Source organism: Hermetia illucens, chromosome 2 (assembly GCF_905115235.1).
Source record: "Hermetia illucens chromosome 2, iHerIll2.2.curated.20191125, whole genome shotgun sequence".
NCBI lineage: Eukaryota > Metazoa > Arthropoda > Insecta > Diptera > Stratiomyidae > Hermetia > Hermetia illucens.
In genome coordinates, this window is record NC_051850.1 from 70,736,867 (window position 1) to 70,762,005 (window position 25,139).

The 25,139-nt window shown below is 41.1% G+C and overlaps 1 protein-coding gene across 1 annotated transcript in view; it reads right to left on the reverse strand.

The window, feature by feature from the left end:
- The window catches only part of LOC119647635 (transcription initiation factor TFIID subunit 2), an 84,825-nt gene that overhangs the window by 55,297 nt on the left and 4,389 nt on the right, over nucleotides 1–25,139 (reverse strand). Inside the window, 5 exon segments of the mRNA XM_038048695.1 lie at nucleotides 7,245–7,472; nucleotides 7,474–8,392; nucleotides 8,443–8,606; nucleotides 8,666–8,720; nucleotides 8,773–8,867. Coding sequence (XP_037904623.1) covers nucleotides 7,245–7,472; nucleotides 7,474–8,392; nucleotides 8,443–8,606; nucleotides 8,666–8,720; nucleotides 8,773–8,816 — 1,410 coding nt within the window. The 5' untranslated portion in view covers nucleotides 8,817–8,867.

Sequence of the window (25,139 nt, forward strand, 5' to 3'; positions counted from 1 at the left end):
TGCCCATCAGCGACGATGTTAATGATCTGGAAGCACTCACTCCCGCGCATTTTTTGATTGGCGAACCACTCATATCAATCCCGCAAGAAACCCCGAACGAAGAATTAAACCTGCTGAAAAAATGGAAGCTGACACAGCAAATTGTAACACAATTTTGGAACCGGTGGTCAGACGAGTTCATCTCAAGGTTGCAACAAAGGCCAAAATGGATGAAGACAAAGCCAAACCTGGAACCCGGACAAGCTGGTATTGGTCAAGAGCGAGAGTTATCCTCCATCAAAGTGGCCATTAGCTCGTATCACTGAGGTTCATCCTGGTGCAGACGGTCTAGTTCGCGTAGCAACAATTAAATTACATGGCCGTATTACCAAGAGACCAATCGTCAAGTTAGCGGCTCTACCTATTGAAGACCACCATCCAGTGAACATTCCAGAGGGTTCTAACAAGAATGAACATGCCTCCGCGAACAAACAGGACAGTCAACCCACTAAAGTCAACCGGAAACGAAGAACTGCTAAGCTAACCAACGAACCAACTACGAGGAAAACATGCTGCCAACGATCAATCTCACCTTTCAATTGTTTATTTCTCATGTCAATCATAGCGTGTCTACTCCCATCGATAAGTACAGCATTGAACATAACATCGATTCCTAGCGGAATATACATCGAACATCTAGGATACGCATATACTAACAGGGGAACACTCAGGATAAGTCTAACGATACCATGGACTGACGTCAAAAACGATAGCATAACTGCAACATCAGTAGCCGAAAAGATAGATAAACTATGTCGCTTAGGACGCGTTGCTACATCGGAAATACAGTGTGCAGATCTCAGTCAACAATTACAAGAGTTAAATCAAGAGGTTCAACAGAAGATTCACACATTGGTCTTTATGCATCCAAGAGAAAGGCGTGGAGTACTCGGGGACATGCTAACAACACTATTTGGCGTTAATGACAGAGTATATCATGACATCGACGATTTAAACACGAACCAACAAAAGCTCATTCAAGCCAATCGACAGCACGGAAAACTGATGTTAAGTGCGTTACAGACTATGAACCGAACCAATGAAAAAATGCAACTAAAACTGGCAGACTTCAACAGTCATCTGAACCATGTAACAAGCGTCATTAACGGATACACTAAATGGTATAGCGCAACAATCGATGGTAATAAAGTCAATTTGCAATTTCTAAGTGCCTATCAACGAGCGGAAAACTTTCTATCGGAGCTGAGTCAGAAGTATTCGTCTATTCTGAACAGTCTGTATACCAAAAATGGGGTTATAGAATGTTTTAACATCGCAGAATTGTACCAGGTGATTAACCGTACCGAACAGCTACTACCAAAACAGCATAAAGTGTATCACATACCTATGAATCGTATTGAGACTACACACACAGAAAACAAATTGACGATCTTTGCTTACCTACAAATCATCGATACAAACCAGTTCGAGCTCATAAAGCCGACAGCTGTTCCTAAACGAATCAACGAAAAGGATATGTATGCAGTTGTGGACTTTTCATCGAAGTTCTTAGCGATTGACTACAACAAACAACTATACTACGAACTTGACGAAGCTACCTTCAATAGAGCGACCAGGATCAACGACACTTTGTACATCATAAACGTAAATACAATATACGAGTTCAGGGCAAGTAAAAACTGCGTAATTCACGAAATATTCAGTTCTATGGCAGGCAAAGGCTGCATTTCCAAAATATTTGCGCTCAATTCGACAGTTTGGATCGCTCTTCATAATAAGAATTCCCTGGATTTTTTTAAGCCCCCGGCCAATGACTATATTCACGTTGTGTCACGGAGTTCGCCACGAATACAGCCTAAAGGATTCTGGCATCATCCAGCTACCTCCGTCATGTTCTCTCCACACCCCACAATTCGTATTAATTTCGGACCAAGAGGAAAAGGGGTCCACATTCAGCGTCTATTTCAAGCCTAAGGAACCACACATCAACATGAGCCTGAACCTAACGACGGTTTCAACACTAAACACTTCATTCATAACGTCTGCTGAAACCTTCGCACAACATATACAGGAAGCATTCAACTTGGAGGAGCACGACGAAACAATAGCATGGAAACCAATAGTTCACCATGGAGCTGCAGCCGGCGTATCAGTGCTTGTATCATGCACTATCATCACTGGAATTTTACTCCTTATAAGAAAAAGAAGTCAGACGATTCAACTTCCGCTTCCTACCACAAAATGGTACGACATACCGTCAAAAAATTAAATGTCAACTAAATTATACTAATGCTAATAAATATTAATCAAATATAACAATTTTCTCAATTTTGTAATATGTACTTTAGACATATGTAGGTGGGCGGAATGTTCGAATCATACAAAAGAACATAATAGCAGTTCAGCTAAAATTAATAAGTGCATCGACACATTGACCTACTTTCGCACAAGTCATTAGTAATTATGTCAGCATAATAGCAGTTCAAAGAAAAATGCTGAACATGCGCTTGTGCCAGAAACGAATCAATAGGTCATGAAAACAGAAATGTGGCAATTGTAAATTGCTAAATGGTCATGTAAACAAAAATGTGTAAATTGTAAATTGCTTAGTTATAAGATTTCTTTTATAAAAACGAAGTGATATTAATAAAGAGAAGGACTAGCGAAAGTAAAGTGAAACCAGTAGTTTCTTCTTGGTTCCTCCAACGTGCAATAATTTGAGGATTATTGCACCCATCCCGGCCATCAACAATTTTAGGATTGTTGACTAGATATCAATTTAAGGATTGATATCTGCCCCCATTTTACATACCATATTTTTTTCTCTTTGAATTGAATTTTGAATTTTTATTTCTTTAAATTTTACCACATTTTTTTTTCATTTTATTTTATGATATTTTGTTATGATAATTGAACTCTTATAAATAATGTGTGAATAATATGAAGTAGTTTGAGGACTTCCTCCCCTTAGTTCCTCCTTACTCCCGCGGAATTCATATGCAAGGGACATCCTCTAATCGAATAACTGGCCGGAGGATGTCGAGGAAGGGTGGGAACCTCACCGGCCGCGCCTCGTACAAGATCTGAGGCGGAAGGGACGGCAATCGGGACGGTGATCCGTCGTGGATCTTCCCCTACTTGATCGCGGCACTCGGGTCCGGAGACAAACGGCTCCACGCGCGCGGTCGAGCCGTTTTTTTTTTATTTTCCAATTTAGCTCGCGTTCTGGTTTTCATTCGATAGGCCGTCGCGAATTCCTACTTAAAATCGATTTTAAAATCCGGTGCGGACCCACGCATCGGAAAAGGCACGTTGTTTTTAGTAATGAAGCGTGAGGGATCAAAGCGCTCAAAGGAAAACCCCCACATTCCCGAGCCTGGCTAGCACAGAGGCGTGCAAGAACGTGTCGACCGAGAGCTGTGATAGAGCTGCAATCTTTGTGGGCGGACCTTCACGGTCAAATTTTGCCAATTTGTTTAGCTTTTTGGGATAGCTCTGCCCTCTAGGTCGTTATCGGCCACTCAAGGGATCGACTTGATCTCTTATCTCCATAATCTTTCATTACAGATATTAAACTGAGAACGTGAAGCGTATGAGGTTGACCATTATCAACACAGGGTTTTCCATCAAATGATTTATTTAAATCGCTTTCTAGAAAATAGAGGGCAATGGAATTGTTAGCTATATTACACGGAGCTGTCGTGCACTCGTCGCTCCTCACGTCTTTCTCTTTTTCTTCAGCCTTCAAGTTCACAAGCGGGGGGGTCGGCTCGTGATGATCGATTTCGTCATTTTATTTTATCAAATGCCTGATCAGAATGTAATCGCGAGACCTTTAAATCCCCATCCAGCGTATCAAGCCACCATTGCTTTCGATGTTCTGATCAATACTGGTTGTTGAATTCTCGTTCGCGTGAATTACGTGACCACACCATCGAAAACGCTTCTCTTGCAGTTTTTCCACGATCGATGCAAACCCATATCGATCGCGGATATTCTCATTTCAGACGTAATCAAAACGTGTCACGCCACCAGTGCAATGCAACATCTTCGTCCCCATTACCGCAAGACGCCGTTCATTGTCCTTTATAATCGGCCAACACTCAGAACTATAGAGAGTGGCAGACGGACGACATTGCAGTAAATTTTAGATTTGGGACGTGCGCTGATACGTCGATCACAAAGAACACCAGTTGGGGAATGCTACTTCATCCAGGTTGCATTAATGCGTGAAACAATTTCATTACGCAGTTCTCCATTGGCTGATAGCGTTGACTCGAGATATTTAAATCGCTGAGTTCTGGCAATGGCAGTAACCTGCCCTTCGAGATACTTAAATCGCTCAGTTCTGGCAATGGCAGTAATCTGCCCAGAACTGAACAATTTCAATATCTCGGGTCAATGCTATAAGCCAATGGGGAACTACGTTATACTCCTCACATAGGGAAACACAAAACCTTTTATACCTGAAGCGTCAAGCTTCCGGTTTCCCGACTTTTTTATATTTGGTGTCGGTTAAATTCCTCGCATTTGCTAATAACATTAAACTCAGAGTGTGCAGCGTATGAGGTTGACTATTATCAATACAGGGCTTTCCATCAAATGATTTATTTAAATAGCTTTCTAAAAAATAGAGTTCAATGGAATTTTCAGCTATGTGACACGGAGCGGTCATGCGCTGGTCGCTACTCACATCTTCTTCGTTTTCTTCAGCCTTTGTGCCGTTTACAAGCGGGGTCGGTTCGTCGAGATCGGTTTCGCCATTTTATTTTATCAAATCCCTACACTGGATGTAATCGCGAGGCTTTTAAATCCCCATCCGGTGTATCAAGCCACCGTTGTTTCGGCCTGCCTTTTGGTCGTTTATCATTGACTTCGATATTCAGACCAAGATTGTTAAGTGAATTCTCGTTAGCGGGAATTACGTAACCACACCATCGAAAACGCCTCTCACAGTTTTTCCACGATCTATGCAACCCCATATCGACCGCGGATATCCTCATTTCGGATGTGGTCAAAACGTGTCACGCCACTAGTCCAATAGAACATCTTACTCCCCATTACCGCAAAACGCCCTTCATTGTCTTTTATAGTGCGCCAACACTCAGAAGTATACGTCGATCACAAAGAACACCGGTTGTGGAATGCCACTTCATTCAGATTGGGCTAATGCGTGAAGCAAATTCATTACGCAGTTTTCCATTGGCTGATAGCATTGATCCGAGATATTTAAATCGCTTAGTTCTGTTCAGGTCACCGCCGCTGACAGAACTGAGCGATTTAAATATCTCGAGTCATTGCTATCGGCCAATGGAGAACTGCGTTATGCTTCTCACGTAAGGAAACACAAAACCTTTTATACCTGAAGCGTCAAGCTTCCGGTTACCCGACTTGTTTGCATTTGTTTTCAAAAACGTTGTGTGAAAATTTGATATGAATCGGAGCAAAACTAGGATAGATTGGTTTAAGCAACCACATCTCATACATGACTCAGCGCGAATCGTGGTTCGAAAACTGCATCGTGGAAAAAACTGCAATTGCTAATGCAATGGATTTTTTCAAATTCACGCATAGTACTCTTCCCAAGGATGTTTTGGATGTAATCAAGCCTATTTATGAAGATCTGAGTAAAGATCCTCTCCTGACTATTTTGAGCAAAACTACAATGAGAGTTCGAACCAACATTTTTTTCACAGAATTTAGTCATGTGTATCAAATGAAAGGGCTCAATTTGAACTTTTCGAAACTAGTCCCATATTTGATATCGCGTGAAACTTAGGGGAGTGAGGGCTCAAAATGTGACCCACAAAAAGTGTAATAGGTCCCGGTCTCAAAACCTATCGAACCGAAAAATCTGAAAAAATCACAGAGGTGTATCTAAACTAAATCTAAGCCTCAAAATACATCTCGTTCCGATATCTGCACTAATAAAGTTAATAATATTATATTAGCATATTTTAGAAATTTAGCCGGAAATTAGGTTCATGCTAGAAGTACAAAGGCAATGATATAAGGGATAATACAAGACATAACTCTGAGAAGTTTAAAGGAAATTCAAATATTATTAACAAAGTTATAGAAGATGAAGATTTTACATTTTATGTGAATTTCATGTATTCTAAAACATGAATGACATCATAACATTTATATGTATATGTAAATAAAACTTTGGGGTAGTGCCCATACTGAGCAAGCGGTATTTTATATATGTAATTTATATACATATATATACTTTTATGTAGGAAATAATTCGGAAACGCCAGCTTCCAGTATTCCGATTTGTTTAATATTTCTTCATGAAAATTTTAGACAATATTGTACCATTGATTTTAACTGTGCCGTCACAAAATGGTGCCCTTTCCTGCACGAATTGACGTTACCTCCCCCCTCCTCCTTTAGGGGGCAATCACATTAGGAGATTTTCAAAGTTGATTTTTTTATTGGCATATATCGTTAACTTCACTATCGCCAGAATATGCTGCAAGAATTTCAAAGCGAAATTTGTGTTCCCTTAGGTTTTATGAGCGTAAAACGGATCGCTTATCGAGTGCTTAGGCTTGAGTGCCCAGGAGGTAACCTCTTTATGCCTTTACGTACGCGTTTGTATTTGTTTGTAATCAAGAGTGAGAAGTATCCGAAAGTCGAAATTTCAAACAATTTTTCCTTCAAACGTGTTTTTCTCTAATGATTTTTTGCGGGGATTATAGCTCAAAAAGTAATGATCTAATCATCAAGAAATTTAGAGGTATGATAGTTTATAAAATTTCCAAGAATATGATTTTTCTCAGGTTCTCAGTCACAATGCAAATCCCTCTGCCAACAGTGAAATTTGAAACGCGAACTAACGCCGTGACATCCTAGCGTTCTGATAACAAAGCAACCCGGACATTCGGTTTCAAATAAAAATTGCGACTAATGGCACATTATCTTATTTTTATTTTATTATTGAAAAAAAAATCTCAAAAATTCTTCGAAATAAAGCTAACATAATTTGTTTTTACTAAGCCGTTCCCGTTTCTTCCTTTAACCTCACCATCAACACCATCGCCTGATCGATTTATTAGTGTGTTTAAGGCATGCATGATAGAAAGTGTTTCCCTTATTCGGTAGAAGAAATCCAGGTTATTTCATTTCCAAGTAAAAGATTTCAAAGTTCTTCCGTGCGGTATTGTAAAAATGATGTACATATATATATTTATAGAGCCTAGAGAAAACGCAATAATACATAATAACCATTTACTTACCTGTAACAGTAACTCCTGTCCAATTCTATGTTCAAGCATACGTATGACCAAATGTGCCTTTTTCCGCAGGGCTTCAATGTATTTTGGAGACATTGTATGCAAGCTCTTGATAGGGAAGTAGTAAGTGATTTCTGGTTGTTTGGAAGCTACCACTGGCGAATTTGTTGAAACTGGCAAGGGAGCCGGAGCCTGACTACAATCCAGTACTATTCCGCCATATTTTTCTTCAGTACTTAACAACTTCCTCAAGTTCAGATTGGATCCATTCACGATACTCATTGTTCCCAAAACACTTTTTCGAATATAAACCACATAAATATTCTGCAATGCCTTTTGCAAGCCAAGTATCGGACCAATTTTGCAAGGAAATGAAACAGCCAAAAAATTGCTCAGCTATTGCTTTTGACATTGCTTTTCTAGTTACATATGTTTGATCTATTATAGCGATTGAATGCAATAGGTGTGTAGAAGCTATACTCATGGTTGAATATGCAGCAATATCAGTATCGATTTCATCAACAAATACTTGTTTATAGCACGAAAAAGGATACCGCGTTGATAAAGTCTCTTCATAGAACTCAAATGCTTCGTGGAGGTATCTGACCGAGTTTTTAAGCAACGGCATAAGCTGTGGTAAGCAAAAGTGTGTGACTTCGTGCATGTGAGGATCAACGTAAATTTCGAAGGGCCCTACGGCCAAAGCAATGTTTGGAGCAGACACGGGAGATGAAACAACATAATGGAAAGTTTTTCGTCGCAAGTCTGGTGTCATAACAACTTCTGTAAGTTCGCCGCAAGAAACTGCAGTTAAATATTTGTCCACTGTAAATTCTAACTTCCAAGTGCATGGTTCAGCATAGCTGTCTACACAAGGAAACCAAAGGCGGGAAGAATTTTCATGACCATAGGTAAACATGTGAGCTGAGTTCGGCATTGGCTGCCCCTCTATTTCGTTTGGAATAACAAAGTGTATTCCGCCTTCTGGGCTTTCCAATGAAAATTCTATACCAACTCGCAATCCACGACCTTCCCCTACCAGGTGAGATCCTTCTGGCGGAATTTGAATAATTAATTCTCCCGCATTACAATCAGGGTCTGTTTTTTGAGCTGCTGCCAAGTGATGTTTATAAAATGTATCCAGAGAACGCCTTAAAAAACATTTCTTAAAAGTCAATCTTATAATAGAAAATGAACTTACGTTTTTGAATCTGATTGGCATACATCCAGGAAAGGATCGAAATATTGAAATGGGGCTTCGCATACATCATTCAACATCACTCGATATATCCTGCATTGTTTTGCATTTAATCGAATTGCACGTATATTTTCACGATTTGGAACTATCGTAAGCTCTACAAACCCCTGCCAAATTGTATATTTTTTTTAATATTAATACTTTACATCAAATTTCCACTACTTACGATAATACTACGCCGTTCGAAACTGATTCCCGTGAGGCTGATGATTTGATGAGCTGTAAATTTCCTTACGTTATTCGATAATCCAAAAATTCGTAAATTATACTTATAATTTGAAAGGTCGCTGACTTTCTGATAGCTTCTCTTTCTTCATATTTGGTACTCTTGCAATTTTTTTCACGGCATTTACTCTATAATAATGTACCTGCGAAAACCAAGGAATTTAAATAGCCAATTATTTTTTTGTGGCAAGAACGTTCATATTTAGTTTGATTGTTCATAGATAAGTAAGGTAAATTATTCGAAGGGATGCCAAGTCGAAATACTTTCAAAACAACATATAGCTTCACTCTTGTGAAACAAAACCTTATTAAAATCGATTCAATGCCTGTCTGTCTGCCTCACGCGATTTACTCGGAAACGGCTGAACCGATTGTCACGAGATTTGATGAAAACATGTGGTTTGCGTATCCCTTTACATGCAGGTAGTGGCGCCATTTGGTGTTGAATTTACATGCAAAAAATATATATATTCTTCATAGAATATAGTCGTGGGGTATCAAAGGAAAGGGCTCGATTAGTACTTTAGAAACTGATTTTACTTGATATTGGGTGAAACATATTGGAGTGAGGAGTCGAAATGTGTTCCCCAAAAAGTGAAACGGGGCTCGTTCTCAGAACAATGATGCATCTCTACGAAAACTAGGCCTCAAAATACATCCCGTTCCGATATCTGCATAAATAAAGTTAATAATAGTATATTACTATGTTTTACAAATTTACCAAAAAACCTCCCTTAACTTCATCCCAGAAGTACAAAATGGCAAATTGGCACCACTATACCCCCCAATTCTGAAAAGTTTCAACGAAATCCAACTATTATTAACAAAGTTATAGAAGTTCAAAGCTTTGCATTTCAGGTAAATTTATTGAACTCTAAGACGTATATGACAACGTCATCATGTAAAGTGAACTTATATTAACGGCGTGGTCCATGGGGACATTTTAGTTTTCTTTTTAGGATAGACATGTGTTACGTTAGTTCCGGTGGTATTTATTTTAAGTGGTATTTATTTTAATATGTGCTCAATCAATTTCCATGCGCAACGTTTGTTTATTTAGTATGAGCACAATATTTATATGTTTGATATGTATGTACATATGTATATCTGGAGTTTATCAATTAGTGAAGGAATATTTTGCATTTTAGCTCTGTACGAATGGAAAACCGTTTGTTCAGATTGTTACCACTCTGTTCCCTCACCACGAAAATAGGGGAAGGCAAATTTTTGTCCAGCTAAATGACGGCATAATACCGCCTGTAACTGTGGAGGAGCTGCGGGAAATATGTGGTAGGTTCGGTGACAACAAGGCCCCAGGTTTGGATGACATCCCCAACCGAGCTTTGAAACTGGCAGTGAAGACTAGGCCCGACCTTTTCGCCAACACCTTCGAGGCGTGCCTAAAAGAAGGAATATTCCCTGCCCAGTGGAAAAAGCAAAAGTTGGTGTTGCTTCCGAAGCCTGGCAAGCAACCTGGAAACCCAGCATCTTATCGTCCTATCTGCCTGTTGGATACAATGGGGAAGATGATGGAGAGAGTCATCTACAACAGACTCCTGCCCATCGTCGAAGCCAGCAATGGTTTGTCGGAACGCCAGTTTGGTTTCCGACGTGTCCACTCTACGGTGGACGCAATTGGCATGGTGGTAAACCTGGCAAAAGGTGCACTGATTTCTGGCGGCTGCTGTGCCGTGGTGGCGTTGGATGTCAAAAACGCATTCAACTCGGCCAACTGGAATAGAATTAAACGGGCGTTGGCTGACATAGGTGTCCCCGGATACTTAGCGAATTTGGTGGAAAACAACCTCTCAGAGAGGACTCTCTGGTACGGGACGGATGAGGGCCCCAAAGAGTACATTGTCACAGCCGGGGTACCACAGGGATCGATACTTGGTCCCCTGTTGTGGAATATCATGTATAATGGGGTGCTTGCTCTTCCCGTCCCAGAGGGGACTACGATTGTCGGCTTTGCTGATGACCTAGCTGTGGTTGTTACAGCAAAACACCCAGAAGATGTGGAGGTTTACGCAACAGAAACGGTGAGAGCGGTAAAGTCCTGGCTAGAAAAGGCCGGGCTGACCTTGGCGGATGCGAAAACGGAAGCGGTCTTAATAACGAAACGCAGGAAAAACAATATTGTAAAAGTGGAGGTCGGTGGACATACGGTCGTATCAAAGCCGGCTATCAAATACCTGGGGGTAATAATTGATACCAAATTGAGTTTTAGGGAGCACCTAGAGTATGCATGCCAAAAGGCAGCCAGTGCCACCACGGCACTTGCAAAAATGTTGCCAAATATTGGTGGGCCGAAACATTGCCGGAGGTTGGTGCTAGCCGGAGTGGTGCGCTCCATCCTGTTCTACTCGTCGCCTGTGTGGGCAGAGGCGCTTGCAGGCTCTCAGAGAAGGAAGCAGGTGAATTCGGTTTACCGGCGGATGGCTTTGAGGGTTTGCAGTGCTTTTAGAACCACATCAGATGAGGCAGTATTGGTGGTGGCAGGCATGATCCCGGTTGACATTCTGGCCAAAGAAATGAGTGTCCTTTACAATGCAAGACGTATGGAGGGGCATGCACAGTGTAGAAATGCGGCAAGGTCAGAGTCGCTTGATCTCTGGCAACGCAGATGGACCGAGTCTGCGAAAGGTCGGCGGACGCACAGGCTCATTCCCAACATTAGGGTGTGGCTTGAGCGAAAACATGGGAAGACCAACTACCACATTACCCAGTTCCTCACGGGGCACGGTGGTTGCTACAGGCAGTATCTGCACCGCTTTGGGTTGGATGATTCTCCGAATTGTCCCAGATGCGATGGCGTACCAGAGGATCCAGAGCATGTGATGTTTCACTGCCCACGATTTGCGATGGAGAGAAGGAGCTTAAACCAGGTGCTGGGCAGGAGCGGGACCCATGAGAGCTTGGTTACTGAGATGTTGGAGTCCGAGGAGAAGTGGCTTGCGGTTGGTTCCGCAATCATCCAAATGTAGGAGGAGTTGCTGAAGGAACAAAGAAGGAGGAAAGCTGCAAATAGGAGAAGGATGAGTGCCTAAGAGCAAACCTACCCCGCGAAGTAATACCTCAATGGTGGTCCCGCGGGGCTGGGGCTGGAGAGACCGGGGGGTGGTTTTTAGTGGGTGTGAATCCCACACGCGGCCGCTGTAGTTCCGCCGTTCGGGCGGCGGACGTGTCTTCCTAAGATTTTCCACCTCCGTGTACGCACAAAAAAAAATATTATATTATACACTATAAACAATACCAACGCCACTATATTATATTATACTGGATCTTATTATCTGGAAGTGGGGAACATACTAAAGTTCTTAACGGTTACAGACCTGCTTGAGATACTATGATCAATAGGTACACTATAACCAATAAAAGGGGCACAATAGTTCTTCAAGGACGCGGCGCGACTTTCCCTTAACAGAATAATAATAAATTATATTATACACTATAAACAATACCAACGACACTGTTGAAATTGCGCGTAGTCTACGTGCGTTAACTACCGATAACAATAATACTCACGATTTAATCTCGAGCTACCCGATAGTCCTACTTATATTTTCGCCTTAACCTATCTTAAATAAGTCTTACACAAGATCGATTCAGCATTCGGTCAATGGGTCAGCCTCGCAATATGGAACACACACAACGCTGGCCCATAAGGATGCTCCACATATTGCAATACAAAGTTTGCATTTTCCATTGCAATGTTGTATAATTTTCAATGTGTCACTTCACATACATATGTACGTATCAAATGAACGACATAATACCGTTTTCATCCTAAATAAAGAAATATTTTCACTTTACTCCGTATTCAAATGCGTACATATGTACATAAATTAAAAACCGCCGATAACCAAGTTCATACATGGCTATTATTTGAATTGGTTACTACCCACAAGCTTTACTAACGCATACATATATCAATATATATGTCTATCTCGAGTAATTGACACTGTTATGAAAATGACTAAAAAAACCAAAAAGGAAAAATTAAAGCGTCCCCATAGAGCCAGCTGTTCATATAAGTTCACTTTATATAATAACGACGTCATATACGTCTTAGGGTGCAATTTATCTGAAAAGCGAAACTTTGACCTTCTATAACTTTCTTAATAATAGTTGAATTGCTTTCAAATTTTTCAGATTTATGTCCTATATTAGCCTATGCTGATACCAAATTTTGTACTGCTGGAATAAACTTAAAGGTGGTTTTTCGGTAAATTTCTAAAAATGGCAGTATACTATTATTAACTTTATTTGTGCAAATATCGGCACGGGATGTATTTTGAGGCCAAGATTTCATATAGATGCATCACTGTAATTTTTTTCAGATTTTTCCGTTGAATATATTCTGAAAACGAGACCTGTTTCATTTTTTGGGGCACACATTTTGAGCTTAATCTCCCCTACGTCTCACCCAATATCAAAATGCCCCACATAACCATATTCTAGGGAAGAAAATGTATGCATGTTGGGGAGCCCCCCTTCAAAATCAACACAAAAAAAGGACGCCACTCGCTGCATGTAAAAGAACACACAGACCACATATTGTCACCAAATTTCATAACAATTGGTCAAGTCGTTTCCGAGTAAATCGGGTGTGTCAGAAAGATAGACGGGCATTGAAACGATTTTAATATTTTGATTTACACAAAACCTTAAAAAGGGCTGGGAGAAGTAGATCCTTCGTGAATGGAATTTTAATATTTCATCTGAATGTCAACTATTCTCGTTAATTATGACGTCAGCAACTTATTTGCTGTCTTAAGATGTAGTAAATTCGTGTGAAATTGATAAGTTTGAACTGCTATAACTTTGACACTAATAGATTTTCATGAAACTTGGCATACGATGTGCGACAGTGTCCTCTATTTTGTTGCAATCTCTTAGGATGAACTTAAGGGGGGTTTGTAGTCATTTTTTAAAAGTTGGTAATTTACTATTAGTAACTTTAATTGAGCAGATATCGGAATGGGACATATTTTGAAGCCTAGATTTTATTAGAACGCATCACCTTGACTTTTTTTCAGATTTTTGGGTTGGGTAGTTTCCGAAAAAGAGGCCTGTCTCACTTTCAATCTGCACATTTTGACACCTTACTCGTACACTTCACAACTCTAGTGAAAACTAATATCAGTTTCGTACTAAGTACTAATTATTTTTCATTTAATATCCCACATGACTATATTCGGTGAGCAAATGAAAAAGCTTCAGGTAAGAAAAGAATGATTTTGTTTGTTTCTTATGTAAGCATATTTGAGTGCAGAGCTATCCCATTTGTATGTGTCAAACTAGAGACATATTAACATTTAGTACTTTAGGTTGCACGGAAAAGACAATTTCGGCCTTTCGAGGTGAAATCTCCTCGCTGGTGAGCTAATGCAATGAAAACATTTGTGTACGTAGATATCTTCAAAAAATTTTATATTATTTTCCGAGTAGTCACAATCTCGGCAGATACCGGATTTTACCTAATACTAGCACTAAGTGCCAAGCATTTAGGCTCGGACGATCCTACCTGCTTAAAATGCTGATGGTGGTGGTCCGTGGTAGGTTAGTGGGAGAAGAAGAGAGGTATATTTCTGCACGGTTTGAACCAGACTATGTGAGAGTCAAAGTACATTATGCCTGTTCGTGTATTGCATCGGTGCCATAACAGTGCAGGGGGGACTCAATGGATCTCCTTGGAAGATGGATTATATGGGTGGGCTCTGAGGTATTAGCACCCTCAGATGTACGCACTGATAACGTGGTATGTCACTCTTTCATGACTGTCGCCAAAAACTTTATTAGTTTGGGATCAATGCGATACAGACGTAGGAGATCGATTAACCAGGTATGCGGGACGTTATCGAAAGCCTTGGCATAACCGATATTACAATTAAAGAGGTTTCAGAAAGCTTCTGCTTTAATGTGTCTAGATGGCATAGTTCGTGCAAACCCTCTGCATTTTAATGTTCACCCGTCTTCTGGCATTGCCAGAGCTGAATTGCGTTAGTCTAGCAATGTCCTGCCTTAGTGAGTCATGCCGGCGTTCCAGACGAATTTTCCATGGTGGATCTCGTCGATCACTCAAACCAATACCGTTTGAATAACAACCGAGTTGCCCTACCAACCAAGGTAACAAATCTTCCAAGAGGTTTCACTTGAGCTCGGTATGGAATCTTCAACTTACCGGACTAGTCAAAGGAGCAACACAAGTACTCCACCTATAAAGCATTCCATGAACCCAGTAGTCAGGAGGAGCTTAGTCACTGGGGATATAGACCCAATTTATAATGAGGATTTGACCGCATTCCAGGTCGCAACCACAGAATATGCTCAGATTCTCCCAGACGCTAGGCCAAAGACCCCAAAACTAAAGTTTACTTCGGCAACTACTAAAATCATTGCGGCCGTTGACTGGCTGATCGTTTGGCTACCGAGATTACTATGACAGAGGTTTATAACTCGATCTGCGTTGAAGCTGCCACGATTATTCGTCAATGATGTGCCAACCGAAGAAATCCTCGAGGTGCTGAAGCAGAAACTTGCGATATTTTCCAATCGCATCCGTAGGTATGAAAAAAGCTTCTAGGACTTTAGTGTGTCCAGAATTTCAAGCGTAGTGTCTCACTGAGGATGGCATGGTTCCTGTAAACCCTCTGCACTTTATTCTCCACCGGTCTGCTGGCATTGCCAGAGATGAATTGAGTCAGTCTAGCAAGGTCCTGGCTTAATGAGTCACACCGCCGTTCCAGACGAATTTTCCATGGTGGATCTCTTCGGTCATTCAAATCAATACCGCAAAAGCGTAAATGTACCACAACACAAAAATGATTGTAGTTGCAGCAGCAACATATCAGCACACAGTGGAGATGCAATGTTATCGTTGATTTGAGATAGAATTCTCGGAGTTGCTGGAGATGCAGGGGAATGCCAGGGAATACCTGGCTTATGCAAAGGATCCATTTCTGAGAATTCTATACACGTTCTTTGTAATTCGTCCCGAACCTCATCGAAGACCTCAGCTGGACGGTGGAGAAGAGTGCTTCGCCGAGTACTGAAACTTTTGCCTGCGATACGACGTGGTGTTGTTGATACCGCCGCTTCTGGCCCCTATCGACTCTCGGTCACCAGTTTCCGCATTGACCTCAAGTCGAACAGAAAACGCTCGGCGAATCTATGGTGCAACAAGGGGCGGTAAGATGTTACACCTGCCCCCACCGTTATTTCGTAGCAGCAGCGTATGATGAAGAGGTTCATTTCTTCAGTCCACTTCATCCGCTGCCTACGCGAGCTCTAAATTTGTCGCCGCAGTTTGTGGCGAAACAGCTGCGGCAGGCGAAGTACTGCTCCTGGTCGTCGCGGCGCCTAGACGTCGACCGCTCCATGATTAGCGGTTTCGACGCCGTGCTGTCCATTATGGGAGCCCGACCCAGTCACCAAGTCAGACGGCTCCCGGAAGTTATCCTCCTTCTCATTTTTGGTAGTGCATTCTATTCCTAACTGCCAGGTGTACCGAAAGCTTCCTCAGTAAAACTGCAAATTTCATGCACTTTCCCTACCTACCACTCTGAGATGCTGCGATGGCGTACAGCTATTCAGACTGCAGCTATCCATCCCTCCTCCTTTCACAACCGGTCTACGGTGGTCGTATATATTATGTGAACATTTTACACAATACAGGGAGTAATCCAAAAATAAATCAGTTAGTTGCAGTCTCTTTTCGAAAGAAAACGCTGAAGAATAGTATTAGAGCTTTACTGGGAGCTAAAGCAAGTAGGAAAGGGTCCAAGATAAATTTAGAGAAATTGTTCGATGTTAGGCGCCATTTGTAATAAACCTGTAGGCTGTGAGATGCCAAGACAGGAAGAGGCCTCACACATCAACCTTGGTGGACTAGTTGAAGCATCAACGAGAGTATCAGATAAGAATGCAATTCGTCAGGCTTTTCCTTAATTAATCGCAACATCTAGATAAGTTGGTTGATAAACATTACGTAATCGGTGTCATCTATTATTTTTCGTACTAGTCGTTCATATTTCATATCGATTCTATTTTGGATTATAGGGATCGTTCTGATGCAAATTGAAAATGGTTTCAAGCACGAACATTTTGTGTAGGAAGGGTTCTTTTGGGCCCATGTTGCAACCAGTCGGCTTATCGCATATGCTTCTAAAGTTCGTTTATAGGAATAATGCCATCCTATTCACTAAGTTCAAGACAGAGAGTAAGCCTGTTGCAAAAAAAATTTGACTTTATTTATTATATTCTCAAGATGAATAGTTGAATTTGTTATCCAGTATCATTTCCACGTACTCGGTATCATTCGATCACTGATATCAAAAATGAAAAGCAAATATTATTGCAAGTCCCTGCTATACCGATCTGAACTACGATAGCCGTCTCTTTGTTATTAAAATTGCTTGATAACAGCTGTTTCGCAGCATTTCCTGAAAAGGCGCGATATCAGGTTCTCCTGCAAGTATTCCTCAAGCAGCTTCTCTCAAATTTAGAAAAGGAAGGAGATCAGACTAACTACCCTCTAGGCTTAGGATTGGGTTTGACCACATCCGGCTCTGCTAAAAATGTCACTCTAACTTGCCAGTATGCTCCCGGTGTTTACCCGAGCATTAGCTCAATTTGTGTACACTATTAGCAGCATATGGTAAATTACGTCTGGACCTGGTGACTACTACAAATGTTACGTTTTCAATAGTTTCAAATAGAGTTCAGGAAAATTCGATCCATTGTGATACAATAAAAGTGATGGTGGATATTGCAGCCATTGCTCCGAAATGAGGATATCCGCCATTGTGGAATAATTGTGAGAGAGGCGTAGTTACGTCATCAATACAACTCGATGACGCACCACAATATCATAATGCGTCATCAATACCTAGCAAATGGGTTGTAAAACATAATTAGGGCGTTTGTCGAAAAAATACCAGATGGTCATTAAGACATGCAAAATCCGTAGGTAATTAGGGTATAAGATAATGAGATGTACGAAGTTCGTTGAAATACGAAATCCGTAGGTAATTAGGGTAAAGATAAAGATAGTACGGTGGAAAATCCCACAAAAGATAAAAATATGTATTAGAAACGTAAGTGTAAATCTAAGAAGAAATTTGTATCTGATTCAGTATTAAAATTGTACTCAAGAATGGACCAAATCTTTTTTTTCGAAACGAAGATCGAAAACCGATCTTTTAAGTGCGTCTTCGATGGTATGGTCACGTAATTCGCGCTAACGAGAACTCACTTAACAAAATTGGTCTGAACATCGAAATCGATGGTAAACGACCAAAACGGTGGCTTAATACGCTGGATGGGAATTTAAAAGGCTGCAGAAAAAGAAGAATGCTTTATTGGTTGCAGCATTAGTAATACCAGCACGGCGGCTTCGCGACGTGGAGGATCAACATTCCGAGCGTACTTTTCCTGGTGGATCACATGCTACAATCGGAGGATGAACTATGTATCGTATTTCTAATAACCGGTTTAGTTCGTAGCTTTCGGGCTTTCGGTTTGCAAATCGTGCAGGTCAGCCGTTTCCGGTGACGTATTTAGAAGATTCCGCATCTACGGTTGAACAAAAAAAAAACCAAATTAACATCTCAGCTTGCTGCGGACACGTTCCTAGGTATGTGAATAAGTACGAATTGAAAAAAAACCGATTTACATATCTAATTGTGGAGTAACTAAGTAAGGTACCTTGAACATGTGCTTTTCAATTAGTGTTCATATACATATCTATGGGCGTTTCCGCATCTAACCCAGATGCTTAATTGAGATACGCACAGGGTGGAGCAAGTTCCTAAGCCTACACATTAATCTTTGTACTTTTTCTTATATATATATATATTAGGTTGTTGCACATGAAATGGCCGATTTGGCAATAAAGTGAAGTTAGTTGCGATTTTGCTGTATGAAACCATGCTGTTGGTGTCTGATAATGAAGTATAAATACTCCTACATTTAATCAAGGAGTCATTTCAAATTTGACCATCGTTGTGATAACAGTAAATAAAAAGGAAAAAAGGGTGGAAAAGAGCCAAGCACGTATACTTTTTCTGTATGAGTTCAAACTCGGTCATAAAGCAGCGGAGGCGACCAGGAGCATTAACAGCGCATTTGGAGCTGATACGATAAGCGAACGAATTTCGGTCAGGCTACGTAAACTTTCAAAGTGAGCCACGTGGACATCCTGGACCATTGATTGACAACGACGAGCTGTGTTTGCTAGTCGAATCCGGCACACGTTAGTCTGTGAGAGACCTTGCAGAGGAACTAGGCGTACACTGTTCGACCGTTTTCCGGCACTTGCAACAACTTGGAAAGGTGAAAAATCTCGAAAAATCGACAAATGGATTCCGCATGCCCTTACGGAACAAAACATGGCGCTTCGAATGGAAATTTGCAGTTCTTTACTCTCCCGCAACAGAAGCAATTTCTTTTTGCACAGAATAGTGACATGTGATGAAAAGTGGATATTATACGGCAATCGTCGCCGATCAGCACAATGGCTAGATGCTGATGAGCCACCGAAGCATATGCCGAAACCAGGCCTCATCCGAAGAAGGTAATGATGACTGTTTGGTTGTCTACAGCTGGAGTTATCCACTATTCTTTTTTGACACCTGGAGAAACGATAAATGTACAGAAATACTGTGCCGAACTCGAGGAAATACACCTAACATTGAGTATTCAATGGCCGAGATTATTCAACAGAGATGGTGTGAGACTCATTCACGACAATTCACGACCTCATGTATCCCGAACGGTTCAAAAGTTGAACGAATTGCAGTATGAAGACCCTGCCTCATCCACCATATTCACCGGATCTTTCGCCAACCGGCTACCACTTTTTTAAGCATTTAGGACTGAAGATCCAATCGAAATTGCCTTCGACGAATTTATCAACACCCGAAAATTGGACTTCTACTAAACTGTTTTGAATCAACTGGCATCTATTTTGATTAATTAAATAAATTTTTGTAAGCTTTACAGTCGTTTCAAATTTTAGTACGAAATCGGCCATTTCATGTGCAACAATCTAATACTTATACTTGATTCTTAGGTTGAGAGGCAGTCAATTTTCAATTACAACGTCATAAGAATCCCCATTACATGAAAATATCTGCAAAGGCAGGTACGAAAATTTAAAGATGGTTTGTATGGATGCCTAATCTATACGAGAAACTGCCGATGTGCCGTTACCTGGTTATTTTTTATAAGTGTCAGATACTGTCTCCAAAAGAATAATAGGACTCAAAATGGACATATCTTCAATAAAGTATTACCAGTCAAAGTAAAAAACATACAGATAAGCAAATGGGGGCGAAGGTCGAACCGTGGGAAAATTGTTCTAAATTTAATGCAAAAGACATGCAAGCTTGCAGATTGTTGAAGAAGCATCCGTTAATGGTGAATATTATAGGGAATACACCCTCCCAGTGTCTGTACAATGCCTCAATAACGTTCATCCATTTACGGACAGAACAGGCTGGCTGTCTGGGGCGCGTCGGTTCCAGTGGGTGCTATGTTTAAGGCAGTTGCTTTGGAGCAGGGCGCGTTGGGTTTATGTGTGGGATTCCCGAGTGTGTGGAAGGGAATTCAGAATCCGTAAGGGATGCATGGGAATTGAATAAATTCAATTCAACCTTTTTACGGGCAAAGAAATTGCAGGTACATAAGGCTATTCCTGTTTCTTCAAATGGGTAACAGAAATTTATTCCGACATGAATTTGTATATTGATGCTATACTAGCTGACCCGACAGACTTCGTACTGCCCCAACCGATAAATAAGACCTAAACTTTTGTATAAAATAATTTTAAAACAAACAAAACGAGTTCGTATTTAATAAAAAAGCATATTGTGAAGCATTCCGTCTGCGGATTCGATCAATTTCATTAAGTCGTGATTGCTGTTGTTGTGTTTGATGTGCACGAAGTCGTTGCATTCTAAGCCTATCTACTTCATTATCACTCACCAAAAAACGCAATTCTGACATAGCAATACGACTATTTTCTTGATCTGTCTCTCTCTGGTCATCAGTGCGGTTAGCACGTGAGGTAGCTCTTCGCACATTTGATTGACTGCGACGACCTTGTGTCAAGCCCTGACACCGAAAGTACAACCCTGCCGTGAAGTCAGTCGAGTGAGAGGAACGAGAGCGATAAGTTCGAATAAAGCGCGTCCGTTTATTTAAATTCTCGTGTTGTGATTTATTATACCAAAAATCCCATGTCCACACATCCTTGACAGATCAGAAGTGGGATCTTTTGGTTAAATACACAATCGCCGTAATATCGTAATCGTAAAATTAAAAAAAAAAAAAAAAAAACAAGTCGGGAAACCGGAAGCTAAACGCTTCAGGTACGAAAGGTTTTGTGTATTTCTTAGTACGTAGCACGTAATATATCCATATATTATGTGATAGTATCCACTTTCGGGTGATATTGACATTCATAGTCTTCAATTTTCAAAGAAGCAACAAATTTGAGGTATTATAACTTTGTTAGTAATAGTGGGATTTCCACCAAATTTGGTAAGATCATACTCTATATTATAGCCTATATCACTGCAAAATTCCATGGTACTAGGATGAACTTAAGGGGGGTTTCTAGCCAATTACAAAAAATTGTATTAATATACTATTATTAACTTTATTTAAGCAGATATCGGCATGGAAGGTATTTCGGAGCCCAGGCACCATATAGTGGCAACCTCCTGATTTTTTTCAGATTTTTCGGTTTGGTAGTTTCTGAGAATGGCCCCCTTAAAGAAGTGATCACTTTCAACCCCCCGCGCTCCCCACCCTTCCAACGAATGTCAAAACTAAAATCGGCTTTGAAAAGTACTAATCGAGACCTTTAATTTGATACCCCACATGACTATATTTAATGAAAAAAAATTTTACACCCCCCTTTTGCATGTATGGGGACCCCCCCTTAAATTCGACGTAAAAGGATGTAATTCACTGTATGCGTGAGCGTTCACAGTTCCCACCTTTCTACCAAATTTGGTGTCAATCACTATAACCGTCTCCGAGAAAAATGCGTGTGACGGACAGACAGACAGACAGACAGACAGACAGACAGACAGTAAACCGATTTTAATAAGGTTTTGTGTTTACACAAAACCTTAAAAAAAGAGTAACATTTTCGTTTTCGACGTGATCAACCGCCGCCGCCGCCATTGTTTAGTCATCGATAACATTCGCTCAGCCACCGACTATCTTTGCCGTTTGTCGTTCTATTCACCGAAACAAACTTGGCGATTCGAATATCGTCACAATCCACCGTACGCCGACGCCGCTGCTTAGCAAACGACAGATATTGCTAAGCCGTTGTATATTCGTTTAGCTTTCGAAACAACCATCGCGAAACCGCCGTGTGTCTCTTCGTCGTACTCAGGGAAAACAAACGAAGTGCCGCCTTGTTCGCTTGTGTTTTAAAAATCCTTTTTTTTATTGTGCCGTTCATCATTCTAAACAGAATGCCTTTGATAAAAGCGGAATCTCTGAAAGTAGGAACATTGAGAGAACTGCTACGGGAGAGAGATTTATCGACAAAAGGAACAAAAGCCGAGTTAGTAACACGACTTATTGAAGGACGCGGGCACCGACGAATTCGATATCGAAGACGAAAGCAATGAGCTCAAATTGCTCCGAGATGTCGTGAGCTCGCTTGCAGCCACAGTCGAGAGCCTTTCAAAGAAAATTGATAGCAAATCGGAGAAGCACAACTCGGATATACCTAAGAAAATCGTCTCCGACGATCATTTCAATCATTCTCATTCAATCAGAGATATCGTTGAACTTCTTCCTGATTTTGAACCGACAAAAACTTCGTCATTAACCGCCAAAGCGTTTATTCAACGAGTCCGACAGCTAGCCACAGCATACAACTGGAACGAAGCCGCTGTGGTATTTGCAGTACAAACGAAACTCAACGGTCCGGCGAAATTGTGGTTCGACTCTTGTGGATTAATATTCGAAAACTCAAAAGATTTTGCCGAAGCATTAGAGAGCGAATTTCCCCATGTGGAGAACGAAGCCGACATTCATTTTCGTATGAGTTCGTATATACGAAAACCGACAGAACCAGTCATCGACTTTTTCTACCGAGTTTACGCCGAGGGAAGAAAAGGTCAAACATCGGATGCCGCTATCATCCAGTATATCCGACGTGGGCTGAATCATGGCCCTCTTCAAAATGCCATCGCTCCATTAAATTTTCAAACAACGAACGAATTGTTAGACGCGGTAAACCGATTTTTAGCGAATCGTCAAAGATTGCCAGAGGCATCGCAACGAAAACCGGAAAACGACGGACATTTCGAACCGATTAAAAAACTGACAGCTACCCCAGTGAAAAACGCGAACCGTGTTTGTTATAATTGTTTTAAGCCGGGACATATTTCGGTGAATTGCCCTCAGCCGCAGCGAACTTGAACGATGTGCAAAGTGTTCAAAGACAGGACATACAACTGAATTTTGTAAAAGTGTCTTGCCCGCGAGTCGCAATATTAATCAAGTGGTATCGGACGGAGTGCCAGATCAAGTGTCTCGGGAAACCGGTCGCATCACGAAAAACATTCTATTAGACGATATGGTCGTCGATGCCTTTATTGACCCGGGCAGTGACAGAACTCTAGTGCGCGAATCAGTTGCAAGAAACTCAATACCGTGTGACCCCATCATTCTTAAGGGATTTGCGGGTGGTTCGTTCGTTTGTGATAAAAAAATAAATGCGGTGTTTACCATAGACGAGTGCGTTGTCAACGCTGTTATTTACGTTGTGAATGACAATCTAATTCCTAACGCGCTACTACTAGGTTCTGACGTATTACTGAGTAAAAACCGTCGAATGATTATCGAGTCCGATGGATGCCGTTTCGAAACTATTAAGCCGTTAAATATTAAACCTGAAACAGAATTGTCAAGCAACGAAAAACGACAGTTTAACGAAATGATTACGGAATTTCGACAGTGCTTTGCCGAAACAATACCTGAAATGGGAAGGTGTCAAACGAAGCAGATGGATATTCAACTGATACACGATAAACCAATCCAAAGCCGCGCATACCGTATCCCGTTAGCGAAACGTCAAGTGGTGGACCGTATCGTACAGGAGCTTCTAGATAATGAAATTATTCGTCACAGCAACTCGACTTACTCTTCACCCATCGTATTGGTGAAAAAACAGAATGGTGAAGACAGATTGTGCGTCGACTATCGAGCGATTAATGAAGCAACAAGAAAACGCCCGTATCCTATGCCAACTGTCGATGAGATCATGTCTCAAATTGCTGACAGTACCTACTTCATAACATTGGATCTATTTTCTGGCTACTATCAAGTAGAACTCACTGAAAGCTCAAAGCGATATACAGCCTTCATAACTCATAACGGCCAATATGAGTTTAATGTTATGCCGTTCGGTTTGGTTAATGCTCCAATGGAGTTTCAGAGTGTTATAAGCGGAATCGTCAGACAAATGAAATCGAAACGTGTGATCAACTACATCGACGAGGTTATAATTGGTTGCCGAGATATTGCTGAAGGAATGGATCTTCTGAGAGAATTATTGACTGTCCTGAAAAACGAAGGCTTAACCCTACGACCATCGAAGTGTACATTCTTCGCTCGAAAAATAGAATTTTTAGGACATACCGTCTCCTGAAAATGGTATCATGCCCGGTACTTGTAAAATCAATGCCGTTGTGAATTTCTCCGACTCCGACCTCAATTACCGAAGTTCGAAGTTTTCTCGGTCTTACCGGTTTCTTCCGAAAGTTTGTGCAAAATTATGCGCTAATAGCAAAGCCGTTAACGTCTCTATTGAGAAACCAAATTCGAGAATTCAAATGGACCGAAGAGTGTGAAATCGGCCTTTAATTTGCTGAAGAAGCATCTGAGTGAAGAACCAGTGTTGGCGCTATATAAACCGACGTCCTTCCACGAAGTTCACACTGACGCAAGCATGATTGGTTTGGCCGGAATACTCATGCAGTCAGAAGACCAACTCACATGGCGAGCCGTATTTTACTATAGCAGACAGTGTTCAGACGCAGAACAGAAATACCATAGCAACGAACTGGAGGTGTTAGCAATAGTGGAATCACTGGAACGCTTTCGATTCTATTTGCTGGGGAAAAGGTTTCGAGTTATTACAGACTGTAATGCGATATCGAGTACAAAAACGACGACGCCATTAAATCATCGAGTGGCCAGATGGTGGTTAAAACTTCAGGAGTATGATTTTGAAGTCACACATCGTTCCGGAAGCCGAATGCATCACGTAGACGCATTAAGCCGTAAGCCAGCCGAGCCATCTGCCCATCCCAATACCGTTGCCGATCTTATGATATTATGGTGGTCGAGATAAACGAAAACGATTGGTTAGCATCAAT